This window comes from Podarcis raffonei, chromosome 3 (assembly GCF_027172205.1).
Source record: "Podarcis raffonei isolate rPodRaf1 chromosome 3, rPodRaf1.pri, whole genome shotgun sequence".
Lineage (NCBI taxonomy): Eukaryota > Metazoa > Chordata > Lepidosauria > Squamata > Lacertidae > Podarcis > Podarcis raffonei.
The window spans coordinates 62479130-62495117 of record NC_070604.1 but is presented as its reverse complement, the minus strand read 5'-3'; the positions used below and the strand labels follow the sequence as shown (position 1 = coordinate 62495117).

Sequence of the window (15988 nt, the reverse complement as noted above, 5' to 3'; positions counted from 1 at the left end):
GTGAAATAGAAAAGAAAATCAACAAACTGAAATAGTGAGGAAGCATAGTAAACGTCTAGTCAAGAAAATGAGAGAGACTTTGTATCTGTGACAACCCATGGCACCCCCCTACTCACGACTGGCTTACAAACAAAAAACTGACTGACCAAACAAACAAACAAACCTCTTTTAGCATAGCTTATTTTATAACCCTGATGTTGCCATGTTGGGGCATGATGAGGTGATTTTGGAGGCGAGGGATGGGGAGGCACCCATGGAAGGGTTGGAAAGGTCCATTGAGGGTGAGAAAGGTCCACTTCTCACCTTTAAATTGTGTCCCCCCCCTCACCATTTTTGGGTGGGGGTAGAGCCTTGGGGGTTTGCTGAGCATGCCTGTCCACCTCCAATGTCTTCCTTCCCAGGGTTGTTGTGAAGATACATTATATATTATTAAAGTGTTTTGTGCCATGAAAGGGCTTTTTTTTAAAAAAAAAGTGAGGACAGCAGCCGTGTCATATGGCATGTGATAACTTTCTTTCAAAGTACAGGGTATATCCTTGGCTGTTCAGAAGATTATGGCATGCCAATATGCTGGTCACGAGGCACCTCAAACTTGACTTCAATTAAAAGTTGAGCCATATGAGAAAAGAAGCAATTTTGAGGTTCAAATTGCAGCTTGTATCGCCATTTGGCTTTCATTTCATTTTATTTTTTGTATTCTTTGGCCTGGGGGCAAACAGAACCTACTCAATAGTGGGGGAGGTATACAGGCCCAACTACAAAATACACCACGAAGCGCACTTGAGTCAATTTTTCCTTGTTACACTCTTCTGTTGAGATGCTGATTGGACTTTTGTCTTGTTTAAAATGTTGTGCAAAATATACACATGGGCCTTCTGCACCTGAGTGTATACCGGTATCCATTTTTCAACTAGGATAAGTACATTCCATTCAACATGCATTTTTAATTGTTCAGGAAAATGAATCGCTAGCATGCAGGCAGAAGTTCCTCCCAACAGAACCTGAAACCTGGAAAGATGCAAGGACGCAGGCACCAAGCCATATTTTGTTGTTCTGCACTGTATAAGCCCCATCCTGTTCTACACACAGACATATCCACACTGAATGGAAATACCGTATATACTTGTGTATAAGCCAACATTTCCAGCATTTTTTATGCTGAAAAAGCCCCCCTTGGCTTATACTTGAGTGAGGGTCTCACCCAAGTGCATTTCCAGCAGCAGAGGCTGTTGTTGGCAGAGGAGGAACAACGAGCAGCCTGAAAGTAGCCCTTTCAGGCCGCTCCTTCCTCCTCTTCCGCCTTTGCTGCTGTCGGCGGAATGAGCAGCCCGAAAGCAGCCCTTTTGGGCTGCTTGTTCTTCCTCCGCCGCTGGCGCCACCAGCCTCTGCCTCTTGGCAGCACCCTAGGTAGGCAGGGAGGGTGGAAGGGGCGAGGGGGGAGAGAAGCCCCCTCTGCCGTGTGCGCATGCATGCACCCGCACACACTAGCCCACTAGGTGGTTTGTGGTGTGGTGAACCAGCTTATACTCGAGTCAGCAAGTTTTCCTAGTTTTTTGTGGTAAAATTAGGTGGCTCGGCTTATATTATACTCGAGTATATACGATAATGTTCTGAATGGTATAGAATAATTTATTTAAACAACAAGATCTAACTCAAATATCCATTGTAGAACTGGACTGTCCCAACTTGATGGGCAATTTCAAGCCTTGATACGGTTCTACGGGTTCCCAATGTTTTGAGTTTCTGGGTAGAAGGGCATCTTGTTACTTTGCAAGACCTGATCAATGAACAGATGGATGTGGCAAGATTACTTTCCCCCCACTTCTCTCCCCCAAATAAGCTAAAACTCAAGTGCATTTAAACAAACAGTAGGTTTTTACAAAACGGCACGCTTTATTTATCTACAAGGCAGTAAGTACAGTGTCTTATAAAAAGTTAAGTGCAGGAAAAGCTGCACCTAATTCTATTAAGGCAGCAAATTCAGAATCCATTATAAGAAAAAGAAGCAACCTTCTCTTAGTACTGGGAAAAGTTTGATATGGCAGTCCAAAAGACATACATTTTTTTTAAAAAAAATGTTTTTGTGTATGGAATCCATGTTAGGGACTATTTAGACTACACGTGAAACAAGAGTAGAAGCAGCAAGCAAGCCTAGGATCTCCCAAATAGCTGGAGTTTGCATTCTATGTTGTTGCAAACCCATGAGCACACATATAGGCACATAAAATCTCCCAAGAACAGTGTTTTAAAGTATTGCTTGCAAAAAAAAAAGGGAGGGCCAGGTAGGGGGTTAAAAAGCAGTAATGTTTCCAAAGTCAGAAATGCTAGTGCATAGTTAAGTTAGCTACCCCCCACCCCAGGTTTCTCTTTCGTTTATAAAGCTCTATGGCCTTGCCCACCTACATGGTGTAAATCTGCACCAGAAAAAAATCAAACCCCCCTGCAAAACAAAAACCAACCAAACCAAAAATAGAACAAAACCCATTTGACATTTACAAAATTAAATTACTGGATAAAAAATATAATTTGTTCTCATAAAACTATGTTTCATACCGTAATAATTTTTTAAAAAGCAAGCTAATTAAACAACAACATACACACGTAAACAGTCTACAGTTCTAATGAGTGGAACAGTTCTTCAAACAGTATAACTGTGTGACCATTGCCAGTCTGGATTGGCCCCCAGCCTACACCTTTAGATCAGCATTTGCAGTAATGCTTTTCTTGCAGTATTTCATACCGAGACATTTGTTCAGTGACTGGTGCTACTGATGGAGTGCCAGCTCTTCAAAGAAAAAAGGAAACCTCAGCAAGCATCCTCACTGGGATGGGAACTCATGTGGCAACTCCTCACTGAATTAATACTGGTCCATTTGATCTCCCAAAAAGTTTTTTTTTAATATATATATAAAAAAATCATTTAAAAATCACTTTTTAAAAAAGAAAGAAATCGGCATTCACATTATTAATAATTAATTGCATAAAATTCAATACCTAAAAGTTTAGGTAAGCATCATCAACAAACAGAATTATTTTCTTCCTTTTCTTTTTTTAAGTTGGGTGAGATCCAACATGAACAATATATACACATATATGCTTTTGTGACTGAATGCACTTTGTGCTGCTCCCAAATGTTGTACCACAACAACAACAATAACAACAACGAAAAAGGTTTTTCTCCCATGTAGAGGAACGGTAAGTCCAAATCAAGTGGAAGTGTTCTGAAAAGAAAACATAATGCTTATTGGAAGACTCTTTTTCACATGACCAGAGTTCGAGTCGAGAATGCATTCATATGCTTGCGTGCAGGATCCGAGAAGCTCAGCTGATCCTCTGTCTTCCCACAAAATGCTGAATCCCATGTGTTGCTAAAATGCTAGAAGCAAAAATAAAAAGGAAGAATTTTTTTTAGAAACTGTGGCACAATCCAGTCCTTCCTGTAAACCTGCTCCTTCACAGGGTCGGTATCGCAGAATTGTCCTCCGTGCTCGAGTCATCTGCAATTGTGGCATTACAGAGGACTGAAGTCATGGGGACTGCATACACACCATACCTTTAAAGTACATTCAAAGTGCATACCCCCCCCCCCAGAACTGCAGTTTATCCCCTTACAGAGCTACAATTCTCAGGATCCTCAGGAAAGCACCATTGCCATGATTCTTTTTTGGAGGGGTGCTTTGAAATTTTTGGTGGCTACACAGTATACAAATGGGTTTGACATACTTGCCACTGAAAGCAACGTCTAGGAATGTTGTGTTGAAGCCAATCCTAGTGTTCCTGAGAACCCCTGAGATGTAATTAGGCTTAAGAAGGGAATGAAGGAATGATGCTAAAAATATTTTCAAGCAACCCAACAGCAATAGGCTTTCGGAAGCATGTTAAAAGGGGTTTAGCTGGCAGCAAGTACCATGTCAGGAGCAGCCCACCCCAGTGGGCAGAGCCATAGCAACATCCTCCTGGCAGTGGCATGGCTGCTTACCAGGAGAAGAGGGCAACAGTGAGGCTGGGGCTGTTTGGGTACACTAGCAGGACTGCCAGATTGGCTCCACCCGCAACCTCACTGGCCTCTCACCCAGTAAGCAGCATGGATATTGCTGTCAAGGGGTTGTTGCCTGGCTCTGCCCCACGAGGCAAGTTGCTCTTGCACGATGTAGAACCGGAGTCGACTTCGATTTGTTGCTTGCCTACAGCTTTCATAGCAATGCTGGCCATTGGGCTATGCTGCTTAGGGCTGGTGGGAGATGAATTCCTAGAACATCTGGAGGGCCACAAGTTCCCTAGTAGACAGTTGCTGAACTTGTGGGCCGAAAGCACGGTGACTGTGCCCAACTTGCATAGCCTAGTCCAAAGTGAGGGTTCACACAGACAGCTCTGGACTCAAGTTAATAACTAGCTCAGTTTTTTTCAGGTAACTTCAAAAATATGTTAGCACATAGCCGGAGGTAAATGTCCCACTGTGAAAGGTACCGGGGGGGTGGGGATGGGAACCAGTCTGCTGAGAGAAACAAGTTTTTTAGCCATAATTTAATATCGTTTGTTTTTGTGGTATTTACAAAGATTGGAACCCCTCCTCAGTGCTGTGTTGCCCGGAGATAAACATATCTGTAACCAGGGTGGCATCTCAGTCATTTGCTTGTTCTTGAGACAGGCAAAATGTCTTGGTGCCCCAAGCCAATAGGAGGGCAAAAATTTCAGCACTCTATGGAATGTGTAAATACAGATATATTTTTCTTCTTCTCCACCTTGCCCCCCTTTATGTACTATATTACTACCAGAACTTGCAGTTTTGATGCAGCAATGTATAAACTACCACACAACACTCAATCTCTTTCAAAATTCTAAGCACACTTATGTCAGATCACAATTCTCAGGGTGGTAATTTACACGACAGCAGGGAGGGAACAAAGGACAAGATCTTTGGGGAAGAGGAATGGGGTGGGAAGAACTGTTCGAAATACCGTCTCTTTGAAGAGCTTCTGTGAGCCTAAGAACATCATAAGATCCTTGCTAGACTAGGTCATCCATTTATTAATCCACCTTTTGCATTTCCACGTGATACACACTTTGGTATTCAAGCAGTTCATAAAAGTCTGACACAGGGCACACTGTTTATTTTGCTTTCTCTGCAACATGGGCCTCTGTCTCTTCAAACCGCAGCCAAGGGCAGGTGTGACATACTTTTCACATTGCAGATATGCCACCACACTGCTGCTGTTTCCTCTGCTATGATTTCAGTGAACAATCTCCACCCCTTTGGGGAACTTGGCATGCCTTGGCTAATTTCAGTCTTTGTTGTAAGCTCAACAACTCAGATCCACTCAGGGCAGAAAGCAACCACTGCTGGAATGATGGAGGTATTTTTGTAAAACAGTACATAGGCAAAAATGGATCTTACTGCTGAAGGGTGTCTAGGTTAGGCATGGGGATATCTGAATTGCTTAAGCTCTGTGGAAGGGAATGACAACATTTGCCTTACACTATGGGTTCTTTGCAACTCTTTAATTTTTCTCTTTGTTGTTGTTTAGTCTTTTAGTCGTGTCCGATTCTTCGTGACCCCATGGATCAGAGCACGCCACTGCCTCCTGCAGTTTGGTCAAACTCATGTTAGTAGCTTCGAGAACACTGTTCAACCATCTCGTCCTCTGTCGTCCCCTTCTCCTTGTGCCTTCCATCTTTCCCAACATCAGGGTCTTTTGCAGGGCGTCTTCTCTTCTCATGAAGTGGCTAAAGTATTGGAGCCTCAGCTTCACGATCTGTCCTTCCAGTGAGCACTCAGGGCTGATTTCCTTAAGAATGGATTGGTTTGATCTTCTTGCAGTTAATGAGTGTGTTAGGAATACATTATTCTCTGGAATGGTTTGACTGTTTTTCATGTAGTGTATGTGCTTTGCAGCCTGCATTGGGTCCATTCTTCTGGTGGAAGGTGGAAATTGTTCATATAAAATAAATAAATTATATTCTGAAGTAAAACAGAAAGTGATAGGCAGATGCTCTTGTGTGGCTTCTTCTTCTCATGATAAGGGACCATATGAACAGTAACTCACTTCCATTATCTTAAACATGCAGAAGTGGGCAGGGATCAGAATTCATTGAAAGCATACAGTGACCTGATAGTAACCAGAGACAGTCACACCCTATGGCTTACCACAATTCTCTCTGTGTGTGTAAACAAAGGCTGGGCAGTCACCTCTGAAAATACTCTGGATGGTGCTCTCCCTTACATGGTCCCTGTGCGTAGCAGTGGAGGGAGATAATCCCTTTCCAATCTGCCTGAGAGCACCTCTCCTACTTCCAACACCCTTGGTGCATCAGCTAGTATTCGAACAGGGTTACATGCATCAAATCCAACTCACATAGGCCCAAATGGCACCTCTAGTGCCATAAAAGAACATTGCTATTGGGGGGGGGGCAATTGCCCAGACCTCTGGTCTGCCAGTTTTAGAAGGTAGTTTCACAGACATACACAAAAGTTTTCAAAAATGAAAAAGCTCCACTTCCATACTTGGTACATACATACAAACACAAAACACAAACAGACACACATTTCTGGACAGGGGTGTGCTGCTCAGCAGCAGCAGCAGCATCTTCCAATGCATCTCATCCCCTTGCAAGCACTTTTGTGGGATATGAGTGTTAATAAGCCAGTTGCACCTCTGCTCCCCCCCCCAAGATGCTCCATTCATCAGCAATGGCCACTTTGCACATGCTGTACCTCTCACAAGCTGCCACAGGACAAATTTCTCATTACCATCTGTGAGAGAGTGCTGCACGAAACACCAATGTACAACCAACAATGCTTGCCATGTGACTCCTGTTCCATTGGTTTTATGTATGGCTACTTTTTGCTAGCTTGTGCCAGCGGGCTCTGAGTGTATTATTAAAGGCAATTTAGCCCCAAACCAGGAAAAAATCATTAGCTGGCTACATGTTTCGGATCAGGTCTCTGGATTATATGAGTCTGTTATGTTTGGTACTAATCCACTGCAAATATTGCTAAAGCAATCAATTTGTTCTTTCACATCAGATTTTAAAAGTTAACAGTTTCCAAAGCTACTTCAAAAGTTAAAACTGTGGGTAAGAAAGGCAACTTTCATACAGTAGGTTTATGCCACGTTGATATATAATTATCAAGCCATGTTGTATTTTCAGCTGTGTCACCCTTGGTTCATTTTGCCACATCAGTAATCCTACAAGAACATCCTTCTTCTAGCAAGGCAATTATCTCACTTATCCTGTAACCTGCCTTCTGTTGCCCCAGGGAAGAGTGAACAGTAAACAGATTGTCAAAGCTTTAACTGGGCTATCCAGTTAAAGCACTTTAAAGGAAAGTGACCCCTCTAGGGAAAAGAGAGAAACAAGGCAAGGCTGTGCCAAGGTGCTTTCCTTCACTCACACACTGTAAAGACTGATTCACACATTATGCTTTCTTGTAAGTAGGAAGCACTCAAGGGAAGAAAAGTGGGAATAAGTAATACAGTGAACTCTCAAGTGACCGGGGCGCACGTGCTATATTCTGGGGGTCATGCCTCAAGCCAAAATCACATATAGTCAAAACATATTTGGTAGGTGGGATTGCCATTTTTTTTTAAAGGACACCTTCCCCCTTTATAATAGGCAAAGTACGTAAAGGTGAAGGTTTGGTTTCTGAATCCCAAACGAAAAGCTCACATATTATACAATTTATACCAATGGTTGTGAATTCCCCATTCAAGATGGTGGTTTCCACTTGGATTGAAATTTAGGAATCACTTTTTAATTGGAGTTGGATTTTACCTCAGGCCAACATAAACATTTGGTTCACTGAAGTCTGCTGTGATTAGTGCATTGTCTTCAGCCACTCTGTACTTGAACAGATGCAAATGAGCAGAACACTGACCTGATTGTTTTACAATGAAGCACTCTTCTGAAAACAAAATGGTTGCCGACTAGGCTTCCTGAAGTCAACAGCAAGGCTACTAACAAACGTTCAGGGTTGTATTCATAGTGAGACTGATAGCTATCCTTTCTCCTCAGTAATTTTAAGGGGCCACAGCCTGCAATCCATTTATTAACTCAGGGCTTGTTCTGCAGCAATATTTCCAAGTTTTAGGTGGGAAAAAATGATCTGTAGTTTCAGGGAAGCTTTACCCAGGGAAGAATCCCAAGACATACCACAATATGATTACTTTGATGTCAAAATGACCCCTGCACAAAGAGCGTCCTAAAGGAAACAGACACAACCGGGAACTCAAAGCTAGCATCCATTATAGTTCAGCATAGCAATGTTGTAGCAGACCACACAGTCATATGGTCAGAATACCCCCCCCCTCCCAGTTTGCTGTTACGAGGTTAAATTGAATGGGCCTACTGGAGCAAATGGGAGGATAAACCTACAGAATGAGAATGAGAAAGTGTTCTTATGCTCTTCCTCTGCTCTTGCCTCTTGAATGACAATCTCCAATTGCCTCTTTGAGTAGGAGGGAAGGTGACTTCTCCCAGTGTACACACAATCTTTTACTGAGTTTGCACATCTAAGGATCAGAACAACTTTTGAAAAGTGACAACCCCAAGGTTCATGACTGGAACAGGGAGAAAGCTCATTCACCAGCCATTTATCAATTCTGTGGTAATAAAAGTCGAATGCAAAATTCTAGTTAAGGTAATAAGCCAGTTCTACTTCATTTACTCAGAGCAAATGCTATTTGCTTAAGGAGTAATAAAAGATTTTAAATATTTTGTTGGCTCAGCTCTATAGAAGTAGATGCTCTAATGCTCTTGTCCAGAAGGGGATTATTACCATATGAGCAACTGCTGTACTATTTATCTTTGCAGCTTCACAAGACAGTGGAAAGATACCATGCTGTATGTCTGCAAGTCACATATTCACTACTGTGGTGTGTTTTTTCCTGGTGTGTGGAGCTGTCCTCCATTATTTCATAAATAATGTTGTAAACCCAAGAAACTGATCTCCCTCAAGTGCACTTTTACTGGGAAACAATAACTCGAGAGGCCTAGTGCACTTTTGCTCTCTGCTTGAGGGCTTCCCAAGGGTTTTTGGTTCGCCACGACTGGGAACAGAATGCAGGCCAAGGAGAATCTTCAGCATGATCCAGCAGGGCTCTATTTAGGTTCTCTTTAGGTTCTTAGTAACTAACCTTACCTTCTTCATAGCTAAACACAGGAAACAACCTTACACTGGGCCAGACCATTGAACCTTCTAGCTGTTTTGTCTATTCTGCAATGGCTCTCCAAGGTTTCAGAGAGATGCCTTTCCCAGCCTTATCCCACCTTTGTCATGGGAGATAAAAGGGTCTGAACTTGGGATCTTCTGCATGCAAAGCACATCAATGTCCTATCACTGAAATCAAGGCCCTTCTCTAGGCTTGGCAACTTTTCCTTCCTGCCCTTCTGTCAAAATCTTGACTTTCCATTGAACTGCCTTATGGAACTTTGCTGAAATTCATACTTACGACAGCCAATTATAATGATCAGTCCAAGGAAACCAATATGTAAAAGAGCATGCTTCACCGCTACAAAAATGAAGTCTGTAATGGCAATAGGAGGGAATAACATCTGTGTCTTCCATTCTGTTTACATGTTGACAAACCATTTTTTTCCAGGTTGCAGAAAAAAGAATGCCACCTTTGAACCAGCGTACCAAAATGTCAGGTCAGCTCTTCTGCTTTCCTTACAGCTTTTTTCATTGAGTTTTATAGTCAGCAAACAATACCACATCCAATAGTAATCTAAACATATGTACTATTACTGTGCAAGGCATCATCGTATACTGCAAATAATTTTTAAAGGCAAATTTTACCTGAAGTGGGCTAACTGATGACCTATTTCTATGTAATGCAAATAATTTATGAGTATTGTCCTCTTCTTCTGATGCAGGCATCTTTAAACCAGAACTGGTAAGTAGATTCTGATGAAACAGTAAAAAATAGAGGTAATTGAAAAGGAAGAATGAATGAATGAATATACTGAATACATTATTTCAATGATTTAATTTCAGTCATTTAAAACAGTAACTTGGGTACAAGATGTTGCTATGCATTGTCACAGCCTGATCCTAGAACAATCACTTGGAAGGAAGTTCCAATGTGATTTTGTTCTGTGTGCATTTCTGAATTGGGAATTGTGGTGAGGTCATATAACCAAGTCTGATTGGTTATACTGAGTCATGACATTACATACACAACATGAAAAAGAGACAGTTAAAAGGGAAATGTTGTTTTGGAGCAGCTGCTGAGAGAGGCAACAAGTACTGTATCAGTGAACAGGCAGAAATGATAAATAATGGCCTGGGAGTTTTCAGAGAACATCTCACCCTCCAGAAACACCAAACTGCATGCCCTTGTTGAGCATTAAGCCCCTTTCAACTCAGCAGAATGTGGGAAATTGTAGCCAAATATAACTGGCAAGCTTAGGGCTAGTTAATGCATGAAGGGACTGAGACCACAGAACTCTATTCGTAGACTCAGGTCATGCTCCCTCACCTCCAGTGAAGAAGGAAGTGACCCTTCCTTTGTTTGGTCTCTTCCACCATGTGACGCTGACCAGGCACATTGGTCCGGACTTGACCAATTCGAGCCCAGACTGTGTGCTCAGAAATATTTTTCTGTATTTTGTAACCCAATAATTTTCTACCTGTGTTCCTCTTGCTGCTGCATGGAATAACTCATGAATCTGACCTTTGGAGTTTGTAAGTAAAGCATTTAAACTTACTACCAGTGTGGTCGGTTCATTGTGAGAGGGTTAGAGAAGGGAAGCACTGTAAGAGGACTAAGCAAGATATTGAAAGGGTCTAACAGCTTATATTCCTCACACTTCACTGAGCTGCATGATTCTGTGATTTTAAGGCTCTCTCTTGCTGGAGAGTGTGTTTAGTTCTGTGCTTTGGATCTAGGGATCCAGCTAATTCTTTATTAACTCATCCCACAAAGGTGATTTATCTATATCTATATTCTCCAGAATAGATCTTATTTAGTTCTGATTAAAGAAGCATAGGATAGGGCTGTCAGATTCTTAAAAGAGAAATCATAGTGATGTAAGGTTTATTTTCAGCAAACTACTTAAGCTAAGCTTAACGTGAACAGCTAAGCAGCACACTGCATTGAAAGGATCAGAATGACATGCATACTAAAGTGGGAATTTCCTTGTGCTTTAGTTGACAGTATTAACATGCAGTCTGACTCACACAGCCCAGTAAAACTGAAAACACGCAAGTCTAAATCTGGTACCAGTCACTTTAAGGGAACAGTGAGAAATAAAATTTAAATAGCAGTAAATCGGCTTAAGTACAAGCATGTAGCAATTGGACTATATTGTGTTCTAATCCCATTTATATTAAAAATGAAATTATGCCATTTACAAAGGGTGTTGGGCAAAGAAAGTAAACATTTCACTGATTCCACTGACTTCAGCAAACACTTGAGTGATCCAATTATGAGCAGAACTTTGGCTCAGCTTTTAACATAACCTAAAGTGCACTCTGTACCAGCACAGTGCTTTTATATATACAATATAAAGAAAAACTGGTGAACTTAAGGTGAAAAATGTTTTGGCACAATCCAGCCCAAATTAAGTGCATATGTATAATGATTTTCAAACCAAAGTTAAGCGTTTTAGTGTCCTGTTCATTATAACGGGAGTATTAAATATGCCTTTAGTTAAAAACAAGAAGATTTCCATGCGCGTATCATAGGCTGTACATTTTTTTACTACTTGAATTTCAGAAGGGGGTGGGGGGAATAAGGTATTAGCAACAAGTGGCTCTACCTAAGGCATTTTCTCTGGGGAAAGGTTTTCCAACCCTTTCCTGCAGAATTACCCATTTTGCAGACAAATCAGCCCACAACAGCAGCCTGGTGACATGGTCAGAGGAAACATCTTGGTGAGACAGATGTGGCTCCTGAGCTGTATCTGCTTGTTTACCACAGCTTCCAAATATGCCATGTCACAAAAAACAAAATAACAAATAACGCAAGATTCATAGCTTAATACATACCGGCACATCTTCCACAGTGGACACATGTGTGAACAGCTGTGTGTTCAGCCCTTCCCCTTCCCAATGGTTTGAGGAAAAGAAGTTTCCTGCTTTGCCTGTTGGAGACTCTACCTATAAGCAGAAAGCAGAGCTATGTTTCAAATCTCAACAACTGACTTACTTTATCCCTATTTAGCAGTACCTATAATTGTTATTTCCAGATAAAGTTGGCCTACATCGCAATTTAGCTTCGTCAGTGTATATTAGTTCTTGAAAAGTCACTCTCTGTATGACATAACATTAAGTTCTGACATTCAGGATTAATTCAATTAAAAAAACAATTTAAACAATAATTTTAAGCTCCTGGAAATCTAGACTGCAACTAAGTTCTTAGTGGGGCCATCAATGAAAAATTGTAGTCTTTTTACATTATGTAAAAGATTTGCAAGGCTTCACTGATCAACTTTCTTGTTCCTGAGAATTCCACTAAAGCCAGAGAGTATGAAATTTTTGAAATTAGTGGTTTACAAGGCTCGACATAGTTTGTTGTATGTAAGGACCAGGATAATCTATCTCAACATATAAAAATCAGGCACCAATTGTATACTTTTTGCTGTGGAAGCAATGGCCTTCTCTGAAAGACAGAAATGACAGGACAGTAGGCCCACAACTTACATAGGTGTTACATTCCAGGGATCGCACCCAAAACCAAAATGGAGTATAGTCAAAACCCATTAAGTTCAATGGCGGATAGATGGCTAAAGTCACCCCCTTTTTATTATTTGCCATGCGCATGAAGCTGAATGCGCACAAGTTAAATGCATCCAAGTGGCAGGCTTACTGTACTGTTTCTGTGACATATTATGGTTCACCTAATCTGTTTGCTTACAAAAATTTAAGATTGAGGAAATATTTGAACAATCTGATCCAGCTCCTGATGATCTTTAAAATTAAAACATGGCAAAATTGGCTTCTCGCCAGAGTAAGTGAATCAATTTAAGACACTTCTGGGCAATGTGAGCCCAGTTTTAAGTGGTCTTAGATAAATATTGTTTAACTTGCCTCCTGTTTGATTTTCTTCAACAACGGGGATCCATTTTCACATATGCCAGAAGCAATGTCAGTTTCATCGGACTCTTGTTTGATAACATCTTGCAGATCGTCTACAAGGTGAGCTGGTGTCTGAGGCTAAAAACGAAAAATAAGTATGCAATGAAACAACACAAAACTCTTCGTATCATCCTCATTTAAATTCAATTTTTATCACAGTTTTTCCCCCTTCTTACCAGCATTTTCAAGGGTCCATATTTGAATTCTTGAGCTGCGAGTGCATTTTTAAATGGAGTTGGTGTTCTTGGAGAGCTCTCCAATATTGATCTTTTGATAGCTGGAGTTCTGAAGCTGAGTCCACAAAAGGGGGGTGGGGGGGAGAGAGAAATTAGGAAGTAGTTTGAATCTTTTTGCTGAAATCCAAGTTTAGAGTAGCATCACATTAAAAGGTTGACTTGTGTACTGCAAAGTTCTATGTTCTAAACAGCCATGTGTGCTATGGGGATAATAATGAGGGTATGTATTTCAGGGGCGCTGTGGGCACTGCTGAAATAATGTCCATGAACCGCTTCAAGCACTTAGAAATAATGATGGTGGACGCAGAGTGCCATTTGGTTGGCTTTAAAAGAGGACTGGACAAATTCATGGATGATATGGCTAACAGTACTACAGCTGGAGGCAGAATTCTTATGAACACGTTGCTGGAAACTACAGGAGAGAGAGCTCTTCTGCTCAGGTCCCACCTGTAGGTTTCCCACAAGTATGGGTGGCCACTGTGAGAACAAGATACTGGGCCACTGGCCTAACCTAGCAGGCTTTGCTTTTGTTCTAATTATATGTGCCCAGAAGGAGTTCCACTATAAGATGGTAGGAACAACTGACCTAGTGGCCACCATAGTAGTTCAAAAGCTGCCCTACACATCTGGCCTCATTCATGTCAATGGAAGGAGCAGCTCCAAATGGACAATGCCGAGCTGCCCTCCACTGAAATGAATGGGATGCTTACTTACAGAGAAGCTCTGTGTGCCCAACCAAAAGCCAACAAACTCTGGATCAGGGTGAAAGAAATCAAGATGCATGTTCATAGCCTATTTTAGCTGTTCTAGTAATATGGCAAAAGTGCATTTAAAAAATAATAATAAAGCAAAGGAAATTACATATTATTCTCCTTCTGTATCTTAAATGCTTGGTCTCTGTGAAGAGGTGCTGTAACTGTGAGTTTATGAGCACAGAGGGGAGTGGAAGTTAAAGTTGGATTGTCCAGGTCCAGGCTTTCTTGGCTTGATGAGGTGTTCAAGAACTGCAAATATTAAAAAAGAGAGGGAATCTCAGTTAACAGGAGTGCTTCTTCCAGGAACTTACAGTGAAACTGTATCAACAGCAGCGTCATGTTGTGTGGCAGTGAGTATTTTGGTTGCGATACTCCCAAAGTAAAGTTTCACATTTCTAGTGTTTGGCCTACACAAATATATTCCTTTGGTTTTGTTACAAGATTATTTATAGAAACAAGTATTTGTTTTACCTCACTGAGTTTATTTGCCTTTGCAAAGAATGTCTAATAATATGAAAGAACCTTGGAGCTTGGTTCATGAGAAGTACTGGGTGACGTCTGCCTAGGTCATGAGCAGAGTACAGCCAATGAAATCTATGGACTTGACTTCAATTATTTCAATGGGTCCACTCCAAATAAGTAAAGATATCACCCACTGAACCTTGTAGCATGAAATATGGCAACTAGATTTTTTTAAAAAAAATTAAACGTTCCTACTTTATCCATTAAAACTGATTGTTTTATAGAAAGTACAAGTTGCACAGAGCATTTCAAAATTAGTATTTTGATGTAAATATTTAATTTGCTGGAAAAGGGCTGCTACTGCAGAATTTAGGAAATAAACTTCATTAGCAGTAATGACTGTCATTAACTCAACATGTTGTTGTTTCAAACTCTACACATTTAAGCAGAAGTCCACAAGCCACTTAAACCAATTCACATACTCTTAATCTGTTTAGCCCATTCAATGAGATGCATATACCTTAAATATATCAAGTAGTTTGTAACTCACACCTTACTGTTCAAAAATGTTCTCAAATAATCATTTATTTTAAATCACTTGTTAGTTTGCAACATAATTTGGACACCATTGTCTGTTTAGTGTAAATTTAGGGAGTCAGTGAACCCAAATGTGCAAAGTAGGGGGTAAGAAAAAATGGTTACAGGAAACAGAAATGTTAAATTCTGATAGCTGAAGGAATGACAAGCAAGAGCAAAGCAAACAAACAAACCGCTAACCCCTTGAAAACCACCAAGAATAAGACACACAAGAGAAAAGCAAATTTATCAGTTAGATTGTTGGCAGTCTAAACTCCATGGTGAAGAGTAAGCTATGAGTAAATTCAAAATTGGAGAGCAATCAGTGAGTGCAACAGGAATTAGTCATTCGTTCCAATGATTAGTTCTCCTATGTTGTTAACACCTTGCTGACTTTTGAGGATTAGTAAAATCTGTGCAGAAATCTTGCTCTACCTGCGAGGGAGAGAATGGCAGGCTTTTGACAGGGGAGCGCTTAGGAGTTGAGCTCCTGACATCAGCAAGTATGAAGGACTTATGGCCACTGGCTAAGTGGCTGGGATGCCCTCTCTTTGTGCGCAGAAACACCAACGGAGCTGTGCCACATTTTGAGCCAGCCAAGGACTTGGGCAAGGCAAGGGAATCCTGACTCAACATGGCTTTGCTCAGGTTTGAGAGAGGGTGTCCTTCAGGCCTACATGCACTGGCCTCTGTTTGCTGAAGCTGTGGGGCTTTGGCAGAGGGAGCTCGGCTAGGCGAGGTGTCTGCTTCTTCAGAGAATTCAAAACTGCTGAGATCACCCCATGATGAAGGATCCTAAAAACAATGGGGGAAGTCACGAATCTATGAGACAGTGTATGATGCCCTCTCATTAAAAATAAAAAAGTATAGCACTAACATAA

At 41.1% G+C, this 15988-nt stretch overlaps 1 protein-coding gene across 6 annotated transcripts in view; it reads right to left on the bottom strand.

The window, feature by feature from the left end:
* Window positions 1–1869: 1869 nt before the first annotated feature.
* Window positions 1870–15988, bottom strand: part of MYB (MYB proto-oncogene, transcription factor) — a 36115-nt gene continuing 21996 nt past the window's right edge. For 4 of the 6 annotated variants that reach the window (XM_053381977.1, XM_053381976.1, XM_053381978.1 and 1 more), the window contains 7 exons: window positions 15543–15902; window positions 14176–14318; window positions 13255–13369; window positions 13027–13156; window positions 11990–12096; window positions 9797–9904; window positions 1870–3376 (listed from right to left, as the gene is read on the bottom strand). In XM_053381977.1, coding sequence (XP_053237952.1) covers window positions 3260–3376; window positions 9797–9904; window positions 11990–12096; window positions 13027–13156; window positions 13255–13369; window positions 14176–14318; window positions 15543–15902 — 1080 coding nt within the window. In that variant the 3' untranslated portion in view covers window positions 1870–3259. The remainder of the gene's footprint in view (window positions 3377–9796; window positions 9905–11989; window positions 12097–13026; window positions 13157–13254; window positions 13370–14175; window positions 14319–15542; window positions 15903–15988) is intronic. The other 2 variants (XM_053381981.1, XM_053381980.1) reach the window with 1 other exon arrangement.